Source organism: Ovis canadensis, chromosome 16 (assembly GCF_042477335.2).
Source record: "Ovis canadensis isolate MfBH-ARS-UI-01 breed Bighorn chromosome 16, ARS-UI_OviCan_v2, whole genome shotgun sequence".
In the NCBI taxonomy this organism is placed as follows: Eukaryota; Metazoa; Chordata; class Mammalia; order Artiodactyla; family Bovidae; genus Ovis; species Ovis canadensis.
Window position 1 is genome coordinate 19,739,744 of NC_091260.1, and position 19,346 is coordinate 19,759,089.

The window sequence follows — 19,346 nt, forward strand, 5'->3', positions numbered from 1 at the left end:
GATCAAACCCGAGTCTCCTGTGGCTCCTGCATTGGCAGGTGATTCTTTATCACTGAGCCATCTGGGAAGCCTGAGATCTACCTTTTAAATAAATTTAATGTATGTAAAGCAATATTGTTAATTACAGCCACTATGTAAGACATTTTGACCCTTATTAGTTTCCTAACTGAACATCAGTGGTTAAGAACTAAGTATATAACAATGTGTGTTACCTATTTTGAATTTAAATTAGTTGTCTTAGTGTGTGTGTGTGTGCTTAGTCGCTCAGTTGTGTCTTGACTCTTTGTGACCCCATGGACTGTTTAGCCCACCAGGCTTCTCTCTTCTCCAGGCAAGAATCCTGGAGTGGGTTGTCATGCCCTCTTACAGAGATTATTGCAAAAAGTTATTGAAGTTCTCCAGTTTAATAAAAAGTAATTCATTATTTGGTTGAACTTAAAAAGCCTTGCTATACTGACCATCCCATCAAATGATATGATTGGTAAAAGTTAATTTGTGAAAGGTTTGTTGCCTGAAATTTTGTTTCTTTCTTGAACTACATCATTATAAGTATCCAAAATCATGTGAATAATATAACTGAGAATAATTGTTTTACTTGAAGTACTAAAAGAGTAGAATACTGACTGATAGCTAACTTAGAAAGTGGGATACTCCACCATGAGGTCCTCTACTTACAAACTGTCTTAAGGTACATTATAGAAGCTTATACATCTACTTGAAGGGTCACAACCCAAATCAGGGTTCTTAAAAGACAAATCAGTGTAGCTCTGTGATATAATAAGGGGAGGCATGTTTAGTTACTACTACAAACATTTCTCCTATTAAACCTTAAATGTATAGGATATTTTAAAAAGTGTATTCACAAAGATTGCTGACTTAGCCGTTTCTAAAATCAATGTTTCCATTTAGTCCTAATCCATAGTCCTTAAAAATTTGGAGAACTATTTCACTTCTTTGCCATCATTAAGTAGGTAAAAATGAAACTGTACTCACTAGGGAAAAAGTAAAGGGAAAAGATGAATTGATGCTTTTGAACTGTGGTGTTGGAGAAGACTCTTGAGAGTCCTTTGGACTGCAAGGAGATCCAACCAATCCATTCTGAAGGAGATCAGCCCTGGGATTTCTTTGGAAGGAATGATGCTAAAGCTGAAGCTCCAGTACTTTGGCCACCTCATGCGAAGAGTTGACTCATTGGAAAAGACTCTGATGCTGGGAGGGATTGGGGGCAGGAGGAGAAGGGGACGACCGAGGATGAGATGGCTGGATGGCATCACTGACTCGATGGACGCGAGTCTGAGTGAACTCCGGGAGTTGGTGATGGACAGGGAGGCCTGGCGTGTTGCAATTCATGGGGTCGCAAAGAGTCGGACATGACTGAGAGACTGAACTAAACTGAACTGAAGGTTGGAATTAGATACTTGGTGTACTTATGCAATCACCAAATACTCTTTAAATTTGAAATTTTAATAGTTGATGAGCTTTAAAGTTGTACAGGTCTATGGACAGAGATATATATTCAAGCATACCGTTCATCAAATGGTAATAGTTAATTTGCATGAGATAGTTTTGGCAGCTGTAAAATAACGTAGTTGTTCTCATCATCTCAGGTATACATTATGATATGTAATAGCTGGAAAGCATTTTATATTGTAAAATTTATGCATTTATTTAACATTTCTGATATAAGAAAAAATAACCAATTTCAACCTTAACTCATGTTCTCTAAATATATATACCTACATGGTCTTTTAAATGTGAAAACTTGTTGGATTTCTGTTTTATGACTGCAGGAAGCACATGTGCCTCGTTTCTTACCCAAAGCTACCAACTGCCAGTTCTGGATACAATGTTTGTAAGAAAGAAATATCGAGGCAAAGACTTTGGGCTTCATATGCTGGAGGACTTTGTTGATTCCTTTACAGAAGATGCACTTGGCTTGCGGTATCCCCTGACCTCTCTCATGTACATAGGTAATTGGATTAAGTTTTTAGTTAAACTTATCTCAGTGTCACTTCTTAAGTTTCTGCACTTTATCTTAAATGTGTGTATGTCAGTTTTAAGTAAATTACATTCTTGACTCTCTAGGGTCAAGAGAGTCTATGTGCCCTTACCTCACATAAATGGCATTTTTAGGGTATGGTAGCTTTTTTTAAGAAATTGAAATAGAATTCACATACCATTAAATCCACCCTCATAACGTGTACAGTTTAGTGGTCTTATTATTTCACAGCTGTGCAGCCATAACCACCATCTAATTTTGGAACATTCTCAGCATCCCTAAAAGAAGCTCTGTACCAGTTAGCAGTCACTCTTCTGTTCCTCCATTCCTTCATCCCCTAGCAACCAACGACTAATCCATTTTCTGTGTCTATGGATTTACCTATTCTGGACATTTCATATAAATGTAATTGTATGATATATTGTAAGCTCTTTGTGTCTAACTTCTTTCATTTTGCATAAATGTTTTCAAGGTTCATCCATGTTGTAGTCTGACTCAGTGCTTCTTTTTTTTTTTCTTTTTTTTAATGGCTGAGAAATATTCTATTGTGTGGATATGCCATCACCAGTTGATAGACTTTTGGACTGTTTCTACTTTTTAGATATTATGAATAATGCTACTGTGAACATTTGGGCAGTTTTTGAGTGAACATTGCTCTGGTGTATATATATCTAGGTGTGGATGAAATAGCTTGGTCATAACCTTGCCAAACTGCTCTGAAAGCAACTGCACCATTTTACATTCTCGTAAACATTGTATGAGGGTTGCGGTTTTCTCTACATCCTCACCAATACTTACTATTATTTGTCCTTTTAAGTTTTGACCACACTGCAAGGCTTATGGGATCTTAGTTGCCTGATGGGATCGAACCCTTGCTCCTGGCAGTGAGAGCACAGAGTCCTAACCACTGGACTGCAGGAAAATTCCCATTATTTGTCTTCTTACTATAGCCCTCTCAGTGGATGTGGAGTGGCATCTCATTGTCTTGATGCACATTTGGTGTTGAACATTTTTTCATGTGCTTATTAGTCATCTATGTATCATCTTTGGAAAAATGTATATTTAGATCCTTTAACCATTCTTTCTTTGGGTTGTTTGTTATTTGTGGTAGGTTTTTTGTTGGCTGTGCTGCAAAGTTATGTGGGAACTCATCTCTCTGACCAGGGATTAGACCCTCACTCCTTGTGTTAGAAGTGGAGAGTCTTAACCGCTGGACCACCAGGGGACTCCCTGTGGTAGCTTTCTAAATTAAAAATTTCAAATGTACAAAAAAAGTAGGAGATGACAAAATACTCATGTATTGTCCAGCATGTAGCATCCATGAGAGGTGGATTATTGCCAATGTAGTTGTACTCCTGTCCTATCCAATTAGCTTATTCCCTCCCTTCCGTGAAATAAGCACTGTAGGGTACGGAGTTAGAGAAGGTGGGGTTCAGAAAAAGAATGAGACCAGCACTGTACAGGAACAGGTCACCTTTAATGAGGTGAGAAGAGGCAGCAGTCAGATTAGTGAGCTGCTGCACTAACCTAAGAAAAAAGTGTATATAGGCATATAAGTGGAAATCTACTGTCTTAAGGGAGCCTGTTCCCAAGGCAGGTAGGATCTTGGTTGTCCAGCCAGGGATCAAACCCAAGTCCCCTGCATTGGAAGGCGTATTCTTAACCACTGGACCACCAGGGAAGTCTCAGTGTCATATTGTTTTACATGTTTAAAATTTCAGGGAATTCCCTGGTAGTCCAGAGGTTAGGACTCTGTGCTTTCAGTGCCAAGGGCCTGAATGCAGTCCTTGAAAATAAATTTTAAAAAAAACCACACAACTTTATATGAATAATATATACTGTATGAATCCTGCAATTTGCTTTTTCTACTTATCTTTATAAGATTTATTCCTATGGATTCATGTAGCTCAATTTATTCTTTTTTAATGTTGTTTTTATTGTGTGTATATATTTTGTTGTCATGTTTTAAAAGCTGTTAGTGGATTTATATTCGTATTTGTATGAAGCCTGTAGTACTGCTCTTTTCTTAATGAAGTAAGATTTGATACTGAAGAGTGATTTGTGTGAAAACTTTTATAGTGTGTAATTTACCATTGATTTTAATCTAGCATTAGATATTCACTGAAAGAATATTTTTGTTCTAAGTTTCTTCTCCCTTTTTAATATCAAAAATCCAGAAAACAAGAACCAAGCATTGCATGCTCATCTTGAATCACAGGTTCTCTCGAGGCCCATACATGAGGATAGAATGAATCCTGTATACCCTGGATAATCTGAAAGCGGATTTTCCTCTTAAAGTCTTAATTATTGCTTTACTAAATTTGGGGAAGCATGCAGACACATCTACTGTAGGCAGAGTCTCTCATTACTTACCCTTTTTAAGGATTCTGATGATGAATCAGTTGAATACTAAATGAACTACAGGTGCTTATGTATTATGTAAGGCATCCTCTACTATTTTAGTTATTTTAATTGAGACAGAGGACTCAGTATGGCCTACTGTTTTCTCCAGCTTTTCGCTTCCTGATAGGTGTGGCAACAACCAAAGAACCTGAGAAATATTGTCAAATAAATGAGGGGAAAAGTGAGCAAATGGCATCCTGCTGTCCACATGTTCAGTGTCCAGATTAACAGATGTTAAGATTTTGGCGTATTTTCATTTATTTTCACTTAGTTTAAGAGAATTAAACGAGATGGAGACTTAAACAAGATGCAGATACAGTTGATGTTCTCTTTGAACCCAGCCCTAATCCCATGCCCCTTTCACCTTTTTCTCCCCAGAGATAATTGTGTTCCTCAAGTTGGTGGGTATCCTTCCTGCCCATGGTTTAACACTTAAGTCTCTGTCTAGACACACTATAAAACATTATTTTGTGTGCTTCTTATTTTTAAAGTTTTTAAGTTTTTTAAAAAATAATTTCAGACTTATTTTTTATGTATTCATATTTATAGAATTACTTTAGATTTTCACACTTCCCAAAATATAGATGTAATTTAAAAAGCACAGAAGTTCTCTTCATTTGCCCTATTAAAGGTCTTGCCTGAAAACTGGGTTCACCTCTTGATGAGTTTTGAGCCAAAGTGAAGTGAAGTCACTCAGTCGTGTCCGACGCTTTGTGACCCCACGGACTGTAGCCTACCAGGCTTCTCAGTCCATGGGATTTTCCAGGCAAGAGTGGGTTGCCATTTCTTTCTCCAGAGGGTCTTCCCAACCCAGGGATCGAACCTGGGTCTCCCGCATTGGAGGCAGACGCTTTACCCACTGAGCCACCAGGGAAGCCTCTTTGAGCCAAAAGACACAACCAAGCCAAAGAGTAGGAGAACTTACCACTGGATTAAGTAAGGGGAACACCAGGCCTCTTTCCCAGGGCAGTGTCTCCTAAACAGTTTTTTGGTGATAAAATACACATTACACGGCATTTTAACCGTTCATTCCACTTGATTGCTGGGATTTCTAGGAAAGTTTCAATGTGTTTTTCAGCTTGCAACCAGTACTTTGAAAAATATCCAGGAGACCATGAACTGCTTTGGGAAGTTGAAGGTGTTGGACACTGGTACCAGAGAGTACCAATCACCAGAGCGTTACAGAGAGAAACACTGAAAATTACAGGTAAGACTGTTTTCAGTTAGACACAAGTCAAGTGTAAATGCATTGCCTAATGATGGTCTGATTTCGGTGTTGACCATCTGGTGATGTCCACGTGTAGAGTCTTCTCTTGGGTTGTTGGAAGAGGGTGTTTGCTATGACCAGTGCGTTCTCTTGGGAAAACTCTATTAGTCTTTGCCCTGCTTCATTCCATACTGCAAGGCCAAATTTGCCTATTACTCCAGGTGTTTCTTGACTTCCTACTTTTGCATTCCAGTCCCCTATAATGAAAAGGACATCTTTTTTGGGTGTTAGTTCTAGAAGATCTTGTAGGTCTTCATAGAACCGTTCAAATTCAGCTTCTTCAGTGTTATTGGTTGGGGCATAGGCTTGGATTACCGTGATATTGAATCGTTTGCCTTGGAAACGAACAGAGATCATTCTGTCATTTTTGAGATTGCATCCAAGTACTGCATTTCGGACTCTTGTTGACCATGATGGCTACTCCATTTCTTCTAAGGGATTCCTGCCCACAGTAGTAGATAAAATGGTCATCTGAGTTAAATTCACCCATTCCAGTCCGTTTTAGTTTGCTGATTCCTAGAATGTTGACGTTCACTCTTGCCATCTCCTGCTTGACCACTTCTAATTTTCCTTGATTCATGGACCTGACATTCCAGGTTCCTATGCAATATTGCTCTTTACAGCATCGGACCTTGCTTCTATCACTAGTCACATCCACAACTGGGTATTGGCTCCATCCCTTCATTCTTTCTGGAGTTATTTCTCCACTGATCTCCAGTAGCATGTTGGGCACTTACCGACCTGGGGAGTTCCTCTTTCAGTATCCTATCATTTTGCCTTTTCATATTGTTCATGGGGTTCTCAAGGCAAGAATACTGAAGTGGCTTGCCATTCGCTTCTCCAGTGGACCACATTCTGTCAGACCTCTCCACCATGACCCGTTTGTCTTCGATGGGCCCACACGGCGTGGCTTAGTTTCATTGAGTTAGACAAGGCTGTTGTCTGTGTGATTAGACTGGCTAGTTTTCTGTGATTATGGTTCAGAAAAAGCAAGAGAGTTCCAGAAAAAACATCTATTTCTGTTTTATTAACTATGCCAAAGCCTTTGACTGTGTGGATCACAATAAACTGGAAAATTCTGAAAGTGATGGGAATACCAGACCACCTGACTTGCCTCCTGAGAAACCTATATGCAGGTCAGGAAGCAACAGTTAGAACTGGTCATGGAACAACAGACTGGTTCCAAATAGGAAAAGGAGTACATCAAGGCTGTATATTGTCACCCTGCTTATTTAACTTCTATGCAGAGTACATCATGAGAAACACTGGGCTGGAGGAAGCACAAGCTGAAGTCAAGATTGCCGGAAGAAATAGCAATAACCTCAGATATGCAGATGACACCACCCTTATGGCAGAAAGTGAAGAGGAACTAAAAAGCCTCTTGATGAAAGTGAAAGAGGAGAGGAAAAAGTTGGCTTAAAGCTCAACATTCAGAAAACTAAGATAATGGCATCTGGTCCCATCATTTCATGGGAAATAATGGGGAAACAGTGGAAACAGAGAGAGACTTTTTTTGGGGGGGCTCCAAAATCACTGGAGATGGTGATTGCAGCAATGAAATTAAAAGATGCTTACTCCTGGAAGGAAAGTTATGACCAACCTAGATAGCATATTCAAAAGCAGAGATATTACTTTGTCAACAGAGGTCCATCTAGTCAAGGCTATGGTTTTTCCAGTGGTCATGTATGGATGTGAGAGTTGGAATGTGAAGAAAGCTGAGCACTGAAGGATTGATGCTTTTGAATTGTGGTGCTGGAGAAGACTCTTGAGAGTCCCTTGGACTGCAAGGAGGTCCAACCAGTCCATCCTGAAGGAGACCAGTCCTGGGTGTTCATTGGAAGGACTGATGCTGAGGCTGAAGCTCCAGTACTTTGGCCACCTCATGCGAAGAGTTGACTCATTGGAAAAGACCCTGATGCTGGGAGGGATTGGGGGCAGGAGGAGAAGGGAACGACAGAGGATGAGATGGCTGGATGGCATCACCAACTCGATGGACATGAGTTTGGGTGAACATTGGGAGTTGCTGATGGACAGGGAGGCCTGCCGTGCTGTGATTCATGGGGTCGCAAAGAGTTGGACATGACTGAGCGACTGGACTGAACTGAATGATGGTCTTATAGTCCAGAATAGTCCAATGTCTTGTAATGTGATCTCTCTAGTAATAGACCTTCTTTTCTAAAGTTGGAATTTTTGTTCTATTTAAACATTTGTGTCATTATTAGTAAGAAGACCTAGAGTAACCCAATAGAATATAGCTCAGTAGTCCAGTAGAAATTGGTGGGTAAGAAATGAACACAGGTTACTCAGCACAGAATAGGCATCAGGGGATCAAAGGTCTTATGCATCTCTCCTTAAAATTGCTAAATAACAGATAAACTATTTAAAACTCTTCTAAGGTTTCATTGTAAGATATTGGTGAAGGGATATCCCACATCTGGATATTTAATGCCCTTCTTTAGGGCTTTTGTAAAAATCCGTACAAAGAATGTGACAATTAAAACCAAATACTAACTGGGTTAAAATTTTAAAAATTCTTTTTTACACAGCAGTTTCTCAAAATGAAGCTAAAAGATCTACGTCCGGAGAATACGGGCTTGCCTCTGTTCCAGAATACGAAGCAAGAGCTGAAGACAGTCAGTCTAGTGAGATGCAGCTAACTGTAGGTACACTGTGTGTTTACCATAGGAAATACCAACCGTGCTGTTTTTAAAAAAGAGGTTCAGCTAATAACTTTATAAATGTTACTGTTCATTCAGCAAACTTAGGTAACTTCTACTGTGTTACTTGGCATTCTTTGCTAATTGGTTTCTAAGATTTAATTTTCTTTGAAAAATAATTTGGAATACACAAAGTAGTACAGAAGAAAATAAAAATCTATAATTCTGTTACCCTAGATCTAGCAATAACATTTTTGTATACATACTTAATATATATTATGAAACATGTAGTGCATATGTTTCATTTCTGTTTTTATTCTTTTATGCTTCTAACTGGGCTTCCCTTGTGGCTCAGCTGATAAAGAATCTGCTTGCAATGCGGGAGAGCTGTGTTCGATCCCTGGGTTGGGAAGATCCCCTGGAGAAGGGAACAGCTACCCACTCCAGTATTCTGGCCTGGAGAATTTCATTGACTGTATAGTCCGTGGGGTCACAAAGAGTCGGACATGACTGAGCGACTTTCATTCACTTTCATACATGCTTCTAACTGCTCTTCTCCGTTGACATAATATTGTAAGCATTTTCTGTGTCGTTACTTTTTAAAAAAATTTTATTTATTTATTTATGGCTGTGCTGGTCATCGCTGGGTGGGCTTTTCTCCAGTTGCAGCGAGTGGGAGCTACTCTTTGTTGCAATGCAAGGGCTGCTTCTTGCACTGGCTTCTCTTGTTGCAGAGCGTGGGCTCTAGGGTGCACAGGCTCCAGTAGTTGCAGCATGTAGGCTCAGTAGCTGTGGCTCCCAGCTTCTAGAGCACAGGGTCAGGAGCTGGGAAGCATGGGCTTAGTTGCTCTGTGGCATGTGGGATCTCCCTGGACCAGGGATCGAACCCATTTCTCCTGCATTGGCAGGCAGATTCTTTACCACTGAGTCACCAGAGAACCGTGTCATTACTGTATTAAATCAATGTTGTTAGGTAGCACAATATTCTATGTAAATACCAGCATTTATTTTCTTAACATATTATACTTGTTTTTTATAAATGGCCCAACCATGAACACAATTATACATGCATCTTTGCGCAAATGTAATTATTTCCTTGTACAGATAAATTTCTTGAAGTGAAATAGGTCAAAGGTTATGAAGTTATTTGGGGGAAGTTTGAGGCTATATGTGTTAAGTCACCGTAGAATGTAATGCACTTTGCAAATACTAGATAACCTGAAAGGAGAAGGGCAGTTCCCCACTGAATTCCAGAGGGCTTACCAGGTGCTTTTCTGAAACCTACTTGGTATTACTTAAAATACCGGTTCATTGGTGGGATCTTAGAGGTTTATTTTTTACAGCATTTTGTTGTGGTAGCATTTACATTATTATTACATTGGTTAGTCGCTCACTCACGTCCGACTCTTGCAACCCCATATCTGTAGCCTGCCAGGCTCGTCTGTCCATGGGATTCTCCAGGCAAGAATACTGGAGTGGGTTGTTATTCCTTTCTCTGGGCAATCTTCCTGACCCAAAGATCGAACCTGGGTCTCCTGCATTGCAGGTGGATTCTTTACCAGCTGAGCCATCAGGGAAGGTTTTAATATAGTCATAATTATTTTGTATGTGGGTATCTGAATATATCTTTAGTGAGTGTTGAATATGTCTGTGTAAACGCACGTGCATTTCAATGACGAGTGCTTTGGGGAATCATTTGTGCCTCTCTTCTTCTGTCTTAATTAGCATGAGTGAAGACTATTTGAGTAAACATTTTGAAAAGCATTTTTAAGGATAATATAAATAATACAATAACTATTATAAGGAGTTCAGTTTTTTTTTTCCTACCTTTGGAATTTCAGGCTTCAGAATAAGCCCTTCTAATATGTTGCATTCCAAATTCCTCAGATATATCGAGATTACTTTATTATTGATTAGATATCATGAAATGAGGGAAAGTAGACAAATCTGTTTGTTTCATACATATAGTGAGAGCAATGATTTACTTTAATATTAAGCCAAATAATTTGTGTCATTTTAATGAGAACATTAAAATTTCACTGTACTGTAAAGGTTGGTGATATAAATTAGATTTTCTTTCATTTTAGAAATTCATATTCTTCATATTACTGTAATATTTTAATCAAGGAAAATATTTCTCATATTAAACTCTTTATTAGTAACTACATGGGGAAGTGATTTTGTCTATTTTAAGTACATAATATTTTAGCTTTATTGAGGTATAATGGACAAAAATTATACATATTTAAGGTGTACACCTTCATGTTAAGGATGATAAATGCCCAAATGGAAGCATTGGTAATACCAAAGAGGCGCAGTTTTGAGAGATTTTTCAGCGTCCTAGTGGACAGGCTTGTGGTTGGTTGAACGAAGGACAAGAAGTCATTATTGCCCCACAGGTCGTTGATTGGAATAGCATACTAAATTGTTATTGCCAATAACCAAGATAGAGAATAATACTGATTAAATATGAGAGTTTAGTTTGGGACAGGTTGGATAGGAAATTGGGTTGGAGTATTCACTGGAGAGAGATTTCATTAGAAATAGAGCTTTGAAAATCAGGGAAAAAGTTGGGGAAATTAAGTTGCATATTTGGATTCATCAGCAAGGAGATGTTAAAGTAAAGGTGGTAGATACAGTTACACGGGAGTATTTGGACTGAGAAAGGAGCTGAGGATAGAACACGTGTATATCAGTACACGTGTATATCAGTACACGTGTATATCAGTACACGTGTATATCAGTACACGTGTATACACCCAGTGTATATCAGTATATCCCATATTAGGTGGTTTCACAAATTTTCAGGCTCATAATAAACTGAAGCTATAAGATAGCCTTTTTACTTAAGTGAGTCTTCTTAATTGATGGATAATGAATACAAAAGGTGCTATTTGAAAAAGTTTTTAAGAAATTTTCTTTGAAACTGAATGAAGTAGATACATAGGAAGGAAAAAGGGTCTAAAACTTTTGGTTTTGATATGTATCTCTGTTTTAGATTGATTCTCTAAAAGATGCCTTTGCAAGTACTTCTGAAGGTAAGAAATTCAGCTGGTCTATTAATTTAAGTGTTTGAGAGTGTTAGAATTACGTGTGTGTGTGTGTGTGTGTGTGTGTCCCTTAGTATACATAAAGACTTACCCACCTCTAATATCTAGGTTGGGGTTCTGGTAGCACTGATTCTGCTGTGTGAACAGATAAGCTGTCTGTACCTCTTTTTCATTCCCTTACCTGTAAAATAGGGGCCATAATGTCTGCCTTGTTTGTTTCTCAAGATTATTGGAAGAGAATCTTAAGTGAAAATGCACAAATACTTTGCAGAGCTCAAGGTAACACAGATATGTGAGGAACAAATACTGACTTTAAGATTATTTCATAATTTAAAATATGTCACGGACATGATTTCCTAGCCTGATGTGATAGAAAGTGTGTAATTGTGGTGATATAGTTAAACTAGCTTAGTTCTTGCATTTCTGTGTCTAGTTAATGGGTGATTCTTTGACTACACAGTCAGTTAATCATGGGCTTGCTGTTGTTTTCTCAGGTCATGATAAAACACCTGTTTCCACTCACACTCGAAGTAGCCATCTAAAGCGGCCGAAGATCGGAAAGCGGTTTCAGGATTCTGAGTTCAGCAGTTCTCAAGGGGAAGATGAGAAGACCCCTCAGACTTCTCCCACAGCTTCAGTGAACAAGTAAAGGATTGTTTATTTTACTATCATTATTTTGTGTCCTGTTATTTTCATAGTATTTCGTTTTTAAGGTGACATGTTATTTGTGTAGTAAATGACCTTGGTGTAGAAGATTGTGTTTGAGTTCTTCAACAAGATTATTGATTACACTTAATAAGTGTCACATTGACAGTATTATAGGGAGAAGTTGCTAGTGGAATAAAGAGTAGAATGAACTGATGTTTTAGTCTCTTGTGTGAAAATCCAGAAGAATCTTGTAGTGATTATATTATCTCAAATGAGTCATTTATTGTCAGCTTTGAATTTGACAGTAGCTGTGGTTTTTAGTAATCCTGAAGTTTAGTCAATTTAAGAAACCCTCAATTTTACTTTATAATGGACTTATCTGGATTTATCTTACTAGATTATAGGACATAACATAAATTAGTAATTGCCATAAATGATATCATCAGCTCCTCCAGAAACTTACTATTGTCTGCCGAATCAACAGAACCCTTGGATCAAAACCTTATTTTCTTGTTTAAAGAAAGCAAGATTTTGAATATTATAGTTAAATTAAGCTTTTGCTCTGATAGTCCTACTATTTGTTCTTGAGTCAACCATTCATAGCTTTGCCATCTTGGCTATAAAATTATTCTCAGGTAAAGTATTCTATAGCTATGCTAATTTCATTCTGTATATAATTTTAAATTTGGATAATTATGTGAATGTTATATTTTAATGAAAAATCCACCATTTTAAAGAAAAATTTAAGTATTTAACTTGTGAAAAGAGTAATAAGAGTTTAGATAATTACGTTTTGTTTCCACTGAGTAACGTTTTGAAGTAATACCCTTTTCAGAAGGGAATGTAATAGCACATTTTAAATTACACATCACAGAACTGTTGTGGCATTTTTCTTTAGCTTTTCATAAAGTAGCAGCAGCGAGACTAAATGCTTAAATGCTCAGACGCTATGAAGAACGAAATGTCATCTTTACCCTCGTCTAGTAGTCTCCAATACGTGTGTCTGTACCTGTGACACAGGTTGAGAGAGCTGCAAGGTGGACTGTGATATAATAATAGAAGTGAAAGTGCTGTGGATGCAAAGGAGAGTATGACTGACTCTAATGGAGGGGGTGGAGAAATCCGACATTTGGCCCAGGGCTTCAGGGATGAGTAGAAACTCAACAAGCATATTTGGGAAAGAAGAGTTTTCTAGTTCTAAGGTTCACAAACTATGGTCTATGGGCCAATCTGGCCCACCACCTCTTGTAAGTAAAATGTTACTGTACCACATCCACTTTTATTAGTTTACATGTTTATTGTGGTTGCTTTTGCTTTACAGTGGTGGAGTGAGTGAGTGTTCAGAGACCATGTGTCCCACAAAACCTAAAAGAAAAGTTTGCCAAACCTCGGTCTACACCAGGGCTGTTCAGAGAACTTCCTGGCACAGCGGGCATGTTCTGTGTCTCCCTGCCTAGCACGGCAGCCTCTGCTCAGTGTGTGTGTCACTGAGCACCTAAGTGTGGCTAGAGCAATTGAGGAGCTGAGTGTTTTATTTCACTTAGTTTTAATTACCATATTATAAATAATTGCAAGTGTCCTGTGGCTACTGTATTGGACCATGCAGTTCTAGACTGCAGGAATCATGTGAGCAAAGGCACAAAACTGGGAGGGGTGTTGGTAAGGAAAACTGATACATGGGTAAATGGTAGCATCGCAGTCAGTTCAGTCGCTCAGTCGTGTCCGACTCTTTGTGACCCCAGGGACTGCAGCACACCAGGCTTCCCTGTCCATCACCAACTCCCGAAGCTTGCTCAGACTCGTGTCCATTGAGTCAGTGATGCCATCCAACCATCTCATCCTCTGTTGTCCCCTTCTCGTCCTGCCTTCAATCTTTCCCAGCACCAAGGTCCTTTCCAGTGAGTCAGTTCTTTGCATCAGGTGGCCAAAGTATTCAAGTTTCAGCTTCAGCATCTAGTAGAAGGAAAAATATAAAGGTCTGGTCATGTTAGACTTTGAGAGGATGTGTGCTTTATTCTGCAATCCATAGAGGACCATCAGAATTTTCTGAGCTGGACTGTCACTGGTACAGATAGAAAGAAAGAAGAAAGAAACATAGCCTTTAAACGTTACTAAAGAATGTATGTACTGCTAGTCTCAGCATGAGTTGGGAAGAAGTTATAGTGTCCAGAGAGAATAGGGCTTGAAGAAGGAAGATGAGAATAGAAAGTTGTGGATTTGTTTGAAAGGCATTTCAGAAGTAGAACTGAGCCATATCACTTATTGCCCCAAATAGTATTTTTGAGAATGAAAGGGGCATTATATATAAGCCTACTCCAGAGATGTAGATTCAGTTCCATGGGACCACAATAAAGCAACTATCACAATAAGGCAGGTCACAAAAATTTTTGAGTTTTCCAGTGCACATAAAGTTATGTTTACACTGTACTGTAGTATATTTCTTTAAGGAAAAAGTATATTCTTTAATTTAAAAATACTTTACTGGTAAAAAAATAAAAAGGTAACCATCATCTGAGCCTTTAATGAGTCATAATCTTTTTGCTGGTGTAGAGTCTTGCCTCAGTGTTGGTGGCTGCTGACTGACCAGGGAGGTGGTTGCTGAAGGTTGGGATGACTTTGGCCATTTCTTTAGTTAGACAGCCATGAACTTTGCCATGTAGATTGGCTGACTTCTTCTTTTCACTAATGATTTCTCTGTAACATGCAGTGCTGCTTGATAGCATTTTACCCACAGTAGAAATTCTTGCAAAATTGGAGTCAGTCCTCTCAAACGCTGATGCAGCTTCCTGAACTAAGTTTGTCATAGTCTAAATCCTTTGTTATTTCACCGATCTTCATAGCGTCTTCAAGAGTGGATTCCATCTTGAGATGGAATCACTTTCTTTGCTCATCTACATTAGGCAGCTCCTTATCCATTACAGTTTTAACTTGAGATAGCAGCAGTTGAATCACAGTTTCGGGCTCTCCTTCTCATTCTCGTTCTCCTGCTGTTTCTACCACATCCGCAGTGACTTCCACCACGGAAGTCTTGAGCCTCTTCCCATGAATCATAAGTGTTCATAGTGGCATCTAGAATGGTGAATCCTTCCCAGAGGGTTTTCAGTTGACTTTGCCCAGATTAATAAGAGGAATCTGTGTCTTTGACAGCTGTAGCCTTATGAACTGTAATTCTTAAGTAATAAGGCTTTAGAATTGAAATGATTCCTTGATCCATGGACTGCAGAATGGATGTTCTGTATGCAGACATGAAAACAACATGAACTTCATTATGTATCTCCATCAGAGCTCTTGGGTGACCAGTTACATTGTCAATGAGCAGTCGTATTTTAAAAGGAAATTTTTTTTCCCCCCTGAGTAATAGGTCTTAACAGTAGGCTTAAAATACTCAGCAAACGATGTTGTCAGCAGCTGTGCTGTCACCCAAGCTGTGCTGTTCCCTTTATAGAGGACAGGCAGAGTAGATAATGCTTGAGGGCCCTAGGATTTTCAGAATGGTAAACGAGCATTGGTGTCAACTGCATTAGTGCCTAGCAGGAGTCAGCTTGTCCTTTGAAACTTTAAAGCCAGGTATTGACTGCTCTCTTCTTGCTATGAAAGTCTTAAATGACATCCTCTTTTGGTCTGCATTGGAAAGCCTGTTGTTTATTATAGCCACTTTCATTCATTGTCTTAGCTCTAGATCTTCTAGCTACCGTGATAGAGCTTCTGTATCAGCATTGGTTGCTTTACCTGGCACTATCACGGAGATAACTTCTTTCCTTAAATCTCATAAACCAGCTTGTCTACTAGCTTCATGCTTTTTTTCTGCAACATCCTCACCTCTCTCAGCCTTTGTGGCAATGAATAGATTTAAGGCCTTGTTCTGGATTAGGCGTTGGCTTAAGGGAATGTTGAGGTTGGTTTGATCTTCTGTCCAGACCACTACAACTTTTTCTCTAGATCAGCAATAAGGTTGTTTTGCTTTCTTATCATTGGTGTGTTCACTTAGAGTAGCGCTGTTGATTTTTTTTTTTTCAAGAGCTTTTGGTTTGCGTTCACAGCTTGGCTATTTGGCACAAGAGACCTAGCTTTCTGCCTGTCTCAGCTTTCAATGTGCTGTTATAAATTTATTCACTTCTAGCAAGCTTTTGATTTAAAGTAAGAAATATGTGGCTCTTCCTTTCATTTGGACATTTAGAGCCATTTCAGGGTTATTAACTGGCCTAATTTCAATATTGTTGTGTCTCAAGGAATCAGTTCAGTTCAGTTCAGTCACTCAGTCATGGCCGACTCTTTGCAACCCCATGAATCACAGCACGCCAGGCCTCCCTGTCCATCACCAACTCCTGGAGTTCACGCAGACTCACATCCATCAAGTCAGTGATGCCATCCAGCCATATCATCCTCTGTCATCCCCTTCTCCTCCTGCCCCCAATCCCTCCCAGCATCAGAGTCTTTTCCAATGAGTCAACTCTTCGCATGAGGTGGCCAAAATACTGGAGCTTCAGCTTCAGCATCATTCCTTCCAAAGAAATCCCAGGGCTGATCTCCTTCAGAATGGACTGCTTGGATCTCCTTGCAGTCCAAGGGACTCTTCTCAAGAGTCTTCTCCAACACCACAGTTCAAAAGCATCAATTCTTCAGTGCTCAGCCTTCTTCACAGTCCAACTCTCACATCCAATCATGAACACAGGAAAAACCATAGCCTTGGCTAGCCGGACCTTAGTCGGCAAAGTAATGTCTCTGCTTTTGAATATGCTATCTAGGTTGGTCATAACTTTTCTTCCAAGGAGTAAGTGTCTTTTAATTTCATGGCTGCAATCACCATCTGCAGTGATTTTGGAGCCCAAAAAAATAAAGTCTGATATTGTTTCCACTGCTTCCCCATCTATTTCCCATGAAGTGATGGAACCAGATGCCATTATCTTAGTTTTCTGAATGTTGGGCTTTAAGCCAACTTTTTCACTCTCCTCTTTCACTTTCATCAAGAGGCTTTTTAGTTCCTCTTCACTTTCTGCCATAAGGGTGGTGTCATCTGCATATCTGAGGTTATTGAGATTTCTCCCGGCAATCTTGATGCCCGCTTGTGTTTCTTCCAGCCCAGCATTTCTCATGATGTACTCTGCATAAAAGTTAAATAAGCAGGGTGATAATATATAGCCTTGACGTACTCCTTTTCTTATTTGGAACCAATCTGTTATTCCATGTCCAGTTCTAACTGTTGCTTCCTGACCTGCATACAGATTTCTCCAGAGGCAGGTCAGATGGTCTGGTATTCCCATCTCTTGAAGAATTTTCCACAGTTTATTGTGATCCACACAGTCCAAGGCTTTGGCATAGTCAATAGAGCAGAAATAGATGTTTTCCTGGAACTCTCTTGCTTTTTCGATGATCCAGTGGATGTTGGCAATTTGATCTCTGGTTCCTCTGCCTTTTCTAAAACCAGCTTGAACATCTGGAAGTTCACAGTTCACGAATTGCTGAAGCCTGGCTTGGAGAATTTTGAGCATTACTTTACTAGCATGTGAGATGAGTGCAGTTGTGTGGTAGTTTGAACATTCTTTGGCATTGCCTTTCTTTGGGATTGGAATGAAAACTGACCTTTTCCAGTCCCTTGGCCACTGCTGAGTTTTCCAAATTTGCTGGCATATTGAGTGCAGCACTTTCACAGCATCGTCTTTCAGGATTTGAAAGAGCTCAACTGGAATTCCATCACCTCCACTAGCTTTCTTCGTAGTGTTGCTTTCTAAGGCCCACTTGACTTCACATTGCAGGATGTCTGGTCTCAAGGAATAGGGAGACCCAAAGAGAGGGAGAGAGATGGATAATGGCCAATCAGTTGTAATAGTCAGGACACATGCAACATGTAGTTGTGGCAACTAATCAGTTAGGTTTGCCATCTGAAGAGTGTATAACTGACTCACTTTTCTGTATGGCAGAAACTAACACAACATTGTCAGTCAGCTGTACTCCAATAAAATCATTAATTAATTAAAGTTTGCCATTTTGTATGAGTGTAACCTGTGGCACTTGATCATCTTTAATAAAGTAAGTAAGAATGTTTCTCCTTGGTTTCCGAGGTTGGAGTCTACAGCACGCACATCAGAGAGCTCGGAAGAATTCTTGGAAGAAGAACCTGAGCAGAGTGTGATTGAATTTGAGGATGAAAGTAGTGATAAAGATGTTCAACCAGCACCAGAAACCCAGCCAGGCCTGGAAAAGCTAGAAGGTGAAAAGGTGAGTGATTCACTTTTTTTAAATTTTTATTGGAATATAGTTGCTTTACAATGTTGTGTTATTTTGCTGTACAGTAAAGTGAGTCAGCTATATGTATACATATATCCCCTCCTTTTTGGATTTCCGAGATTCATTTATTTAGTAAAATGAATGGAGGTAAATTTTAACTTAGTTGTATGTTGTTGGAAAAGCGTAAAGACTCTTAGTAGAAATTGTAATGTTGAAAAGCACATATGTCTAAAGTAAAGTTAGGTAGTGAAGGATAAAGTTACAAGTATTTTATACTTGTAACTAATTTATAAAGTTATAAAGTATTTTATACTTGTAACTGAATTTATAAAGTTTGACATATTATAGAGATAAAGTAGAAGATGTTTAGATAGTAATGTCCTCTCAGGGTATTTAAAATTCAAATCAATTTGTGGAATTAAACATAAACTTTAAGAAGGGACACAAATGATGTGACTGTTTGATGCCTACCTTACGAAACCAATTAGAATGCCTTTAGGTCCAACAAGCCCTAAATTCACCTGATTTTGGATATAAGGATAGAATTGTTTGTTTAGAAAAAGTAATGTATTTTTACTTACAGTTGCTTTACAAATTCCTAAAAAATAACTAAATTCTTTTTTGTTTAATTACTAGAAAACAAGTAAGAAAATAACTTTTTGACTGAGTAAAAAATCTCTATCTGGCTTGATTTCTGCCGCTCCTCAGTTATTTTTCTTTTTTCATCTTCTCTAGTTCCTGTCCTTCTCTTCTTTTTCTTTAATATCTTTAGGCTTTTACAGATTCCTTAATTTCTTCTTTCAGACATGCTTCAGTTTCTTTAAAAACATTTTACCTGTTTGTCAAGTCCAACCAGGAGCTAAGAAAGTGAAAGTGCATTACTGATTTAAATTTGGAGAAATACATGTTTTAAAAACAAAATTTATCGCTTCTAGATGATTATGGGAATGTATCTTTGTGTGGTTTATTCCTTTATTAAAAACTTAAGATTACACTGTACGCGCTGCACGTAGGCCGTCTCTTTGTCCAGCAGTACCTGTGAGCACCTCCTGTAGACGGTCCCACTCTGCTCCAATGGCCGTCCTTGCTGAGGCTGT

General features: G+C 38.8%; 1 protein-coding gene and 1 non-coding gene across 3 annotated transcripts in view; one reads left to right on the top strand and one right to left on the bottom strand.

The window, feature by feature from the left end:
* Positions 1-19,346, top strand: part of FAM169A (family with sequence similarity 169 member A) — a 67,851-nt gene that overhangs the window by 40,510 nt on the left and 7,995 nt on the right. The window contains exons 6-11 of one of the 2 annotated variants that reach the window (XM_069555728.1): positions 1,791-1,970; positions 5,481-5,609; positions 8,216-8,328; positions 11,325-11,364; positions 11,871-12,021; positions 18,084-18,240. In XM_069555728.1, the coding sequence (XP_069411829.1) occupies positions 1,791-1,970; positions 5,481-5,609; positions 8,216-8,328; positions 11,325-11,364; positions 11,871-12,021; positions 18,084-18,240 (770 nt within the window). The remainder of the gene's footprint in view (positions 1-1,790; positions 1,971-5,480; positions 5,610-8,215; positions 8,329-11,324; positions 11,365-11,870; positions 12,022-18,083; positions 18,241-19,346) is intronic. The other variant, XM_069555729.1, reaches the window with a different exon arrangement.
* On the bottom strand, positions 5,205-5,276 carry TRNAW-CCA (transfer RNA tryptophan (anticodon CCA)). The gene has a single exon. It is a non-coding gene; the product is annotated as a tRNA-Trp (tRNA).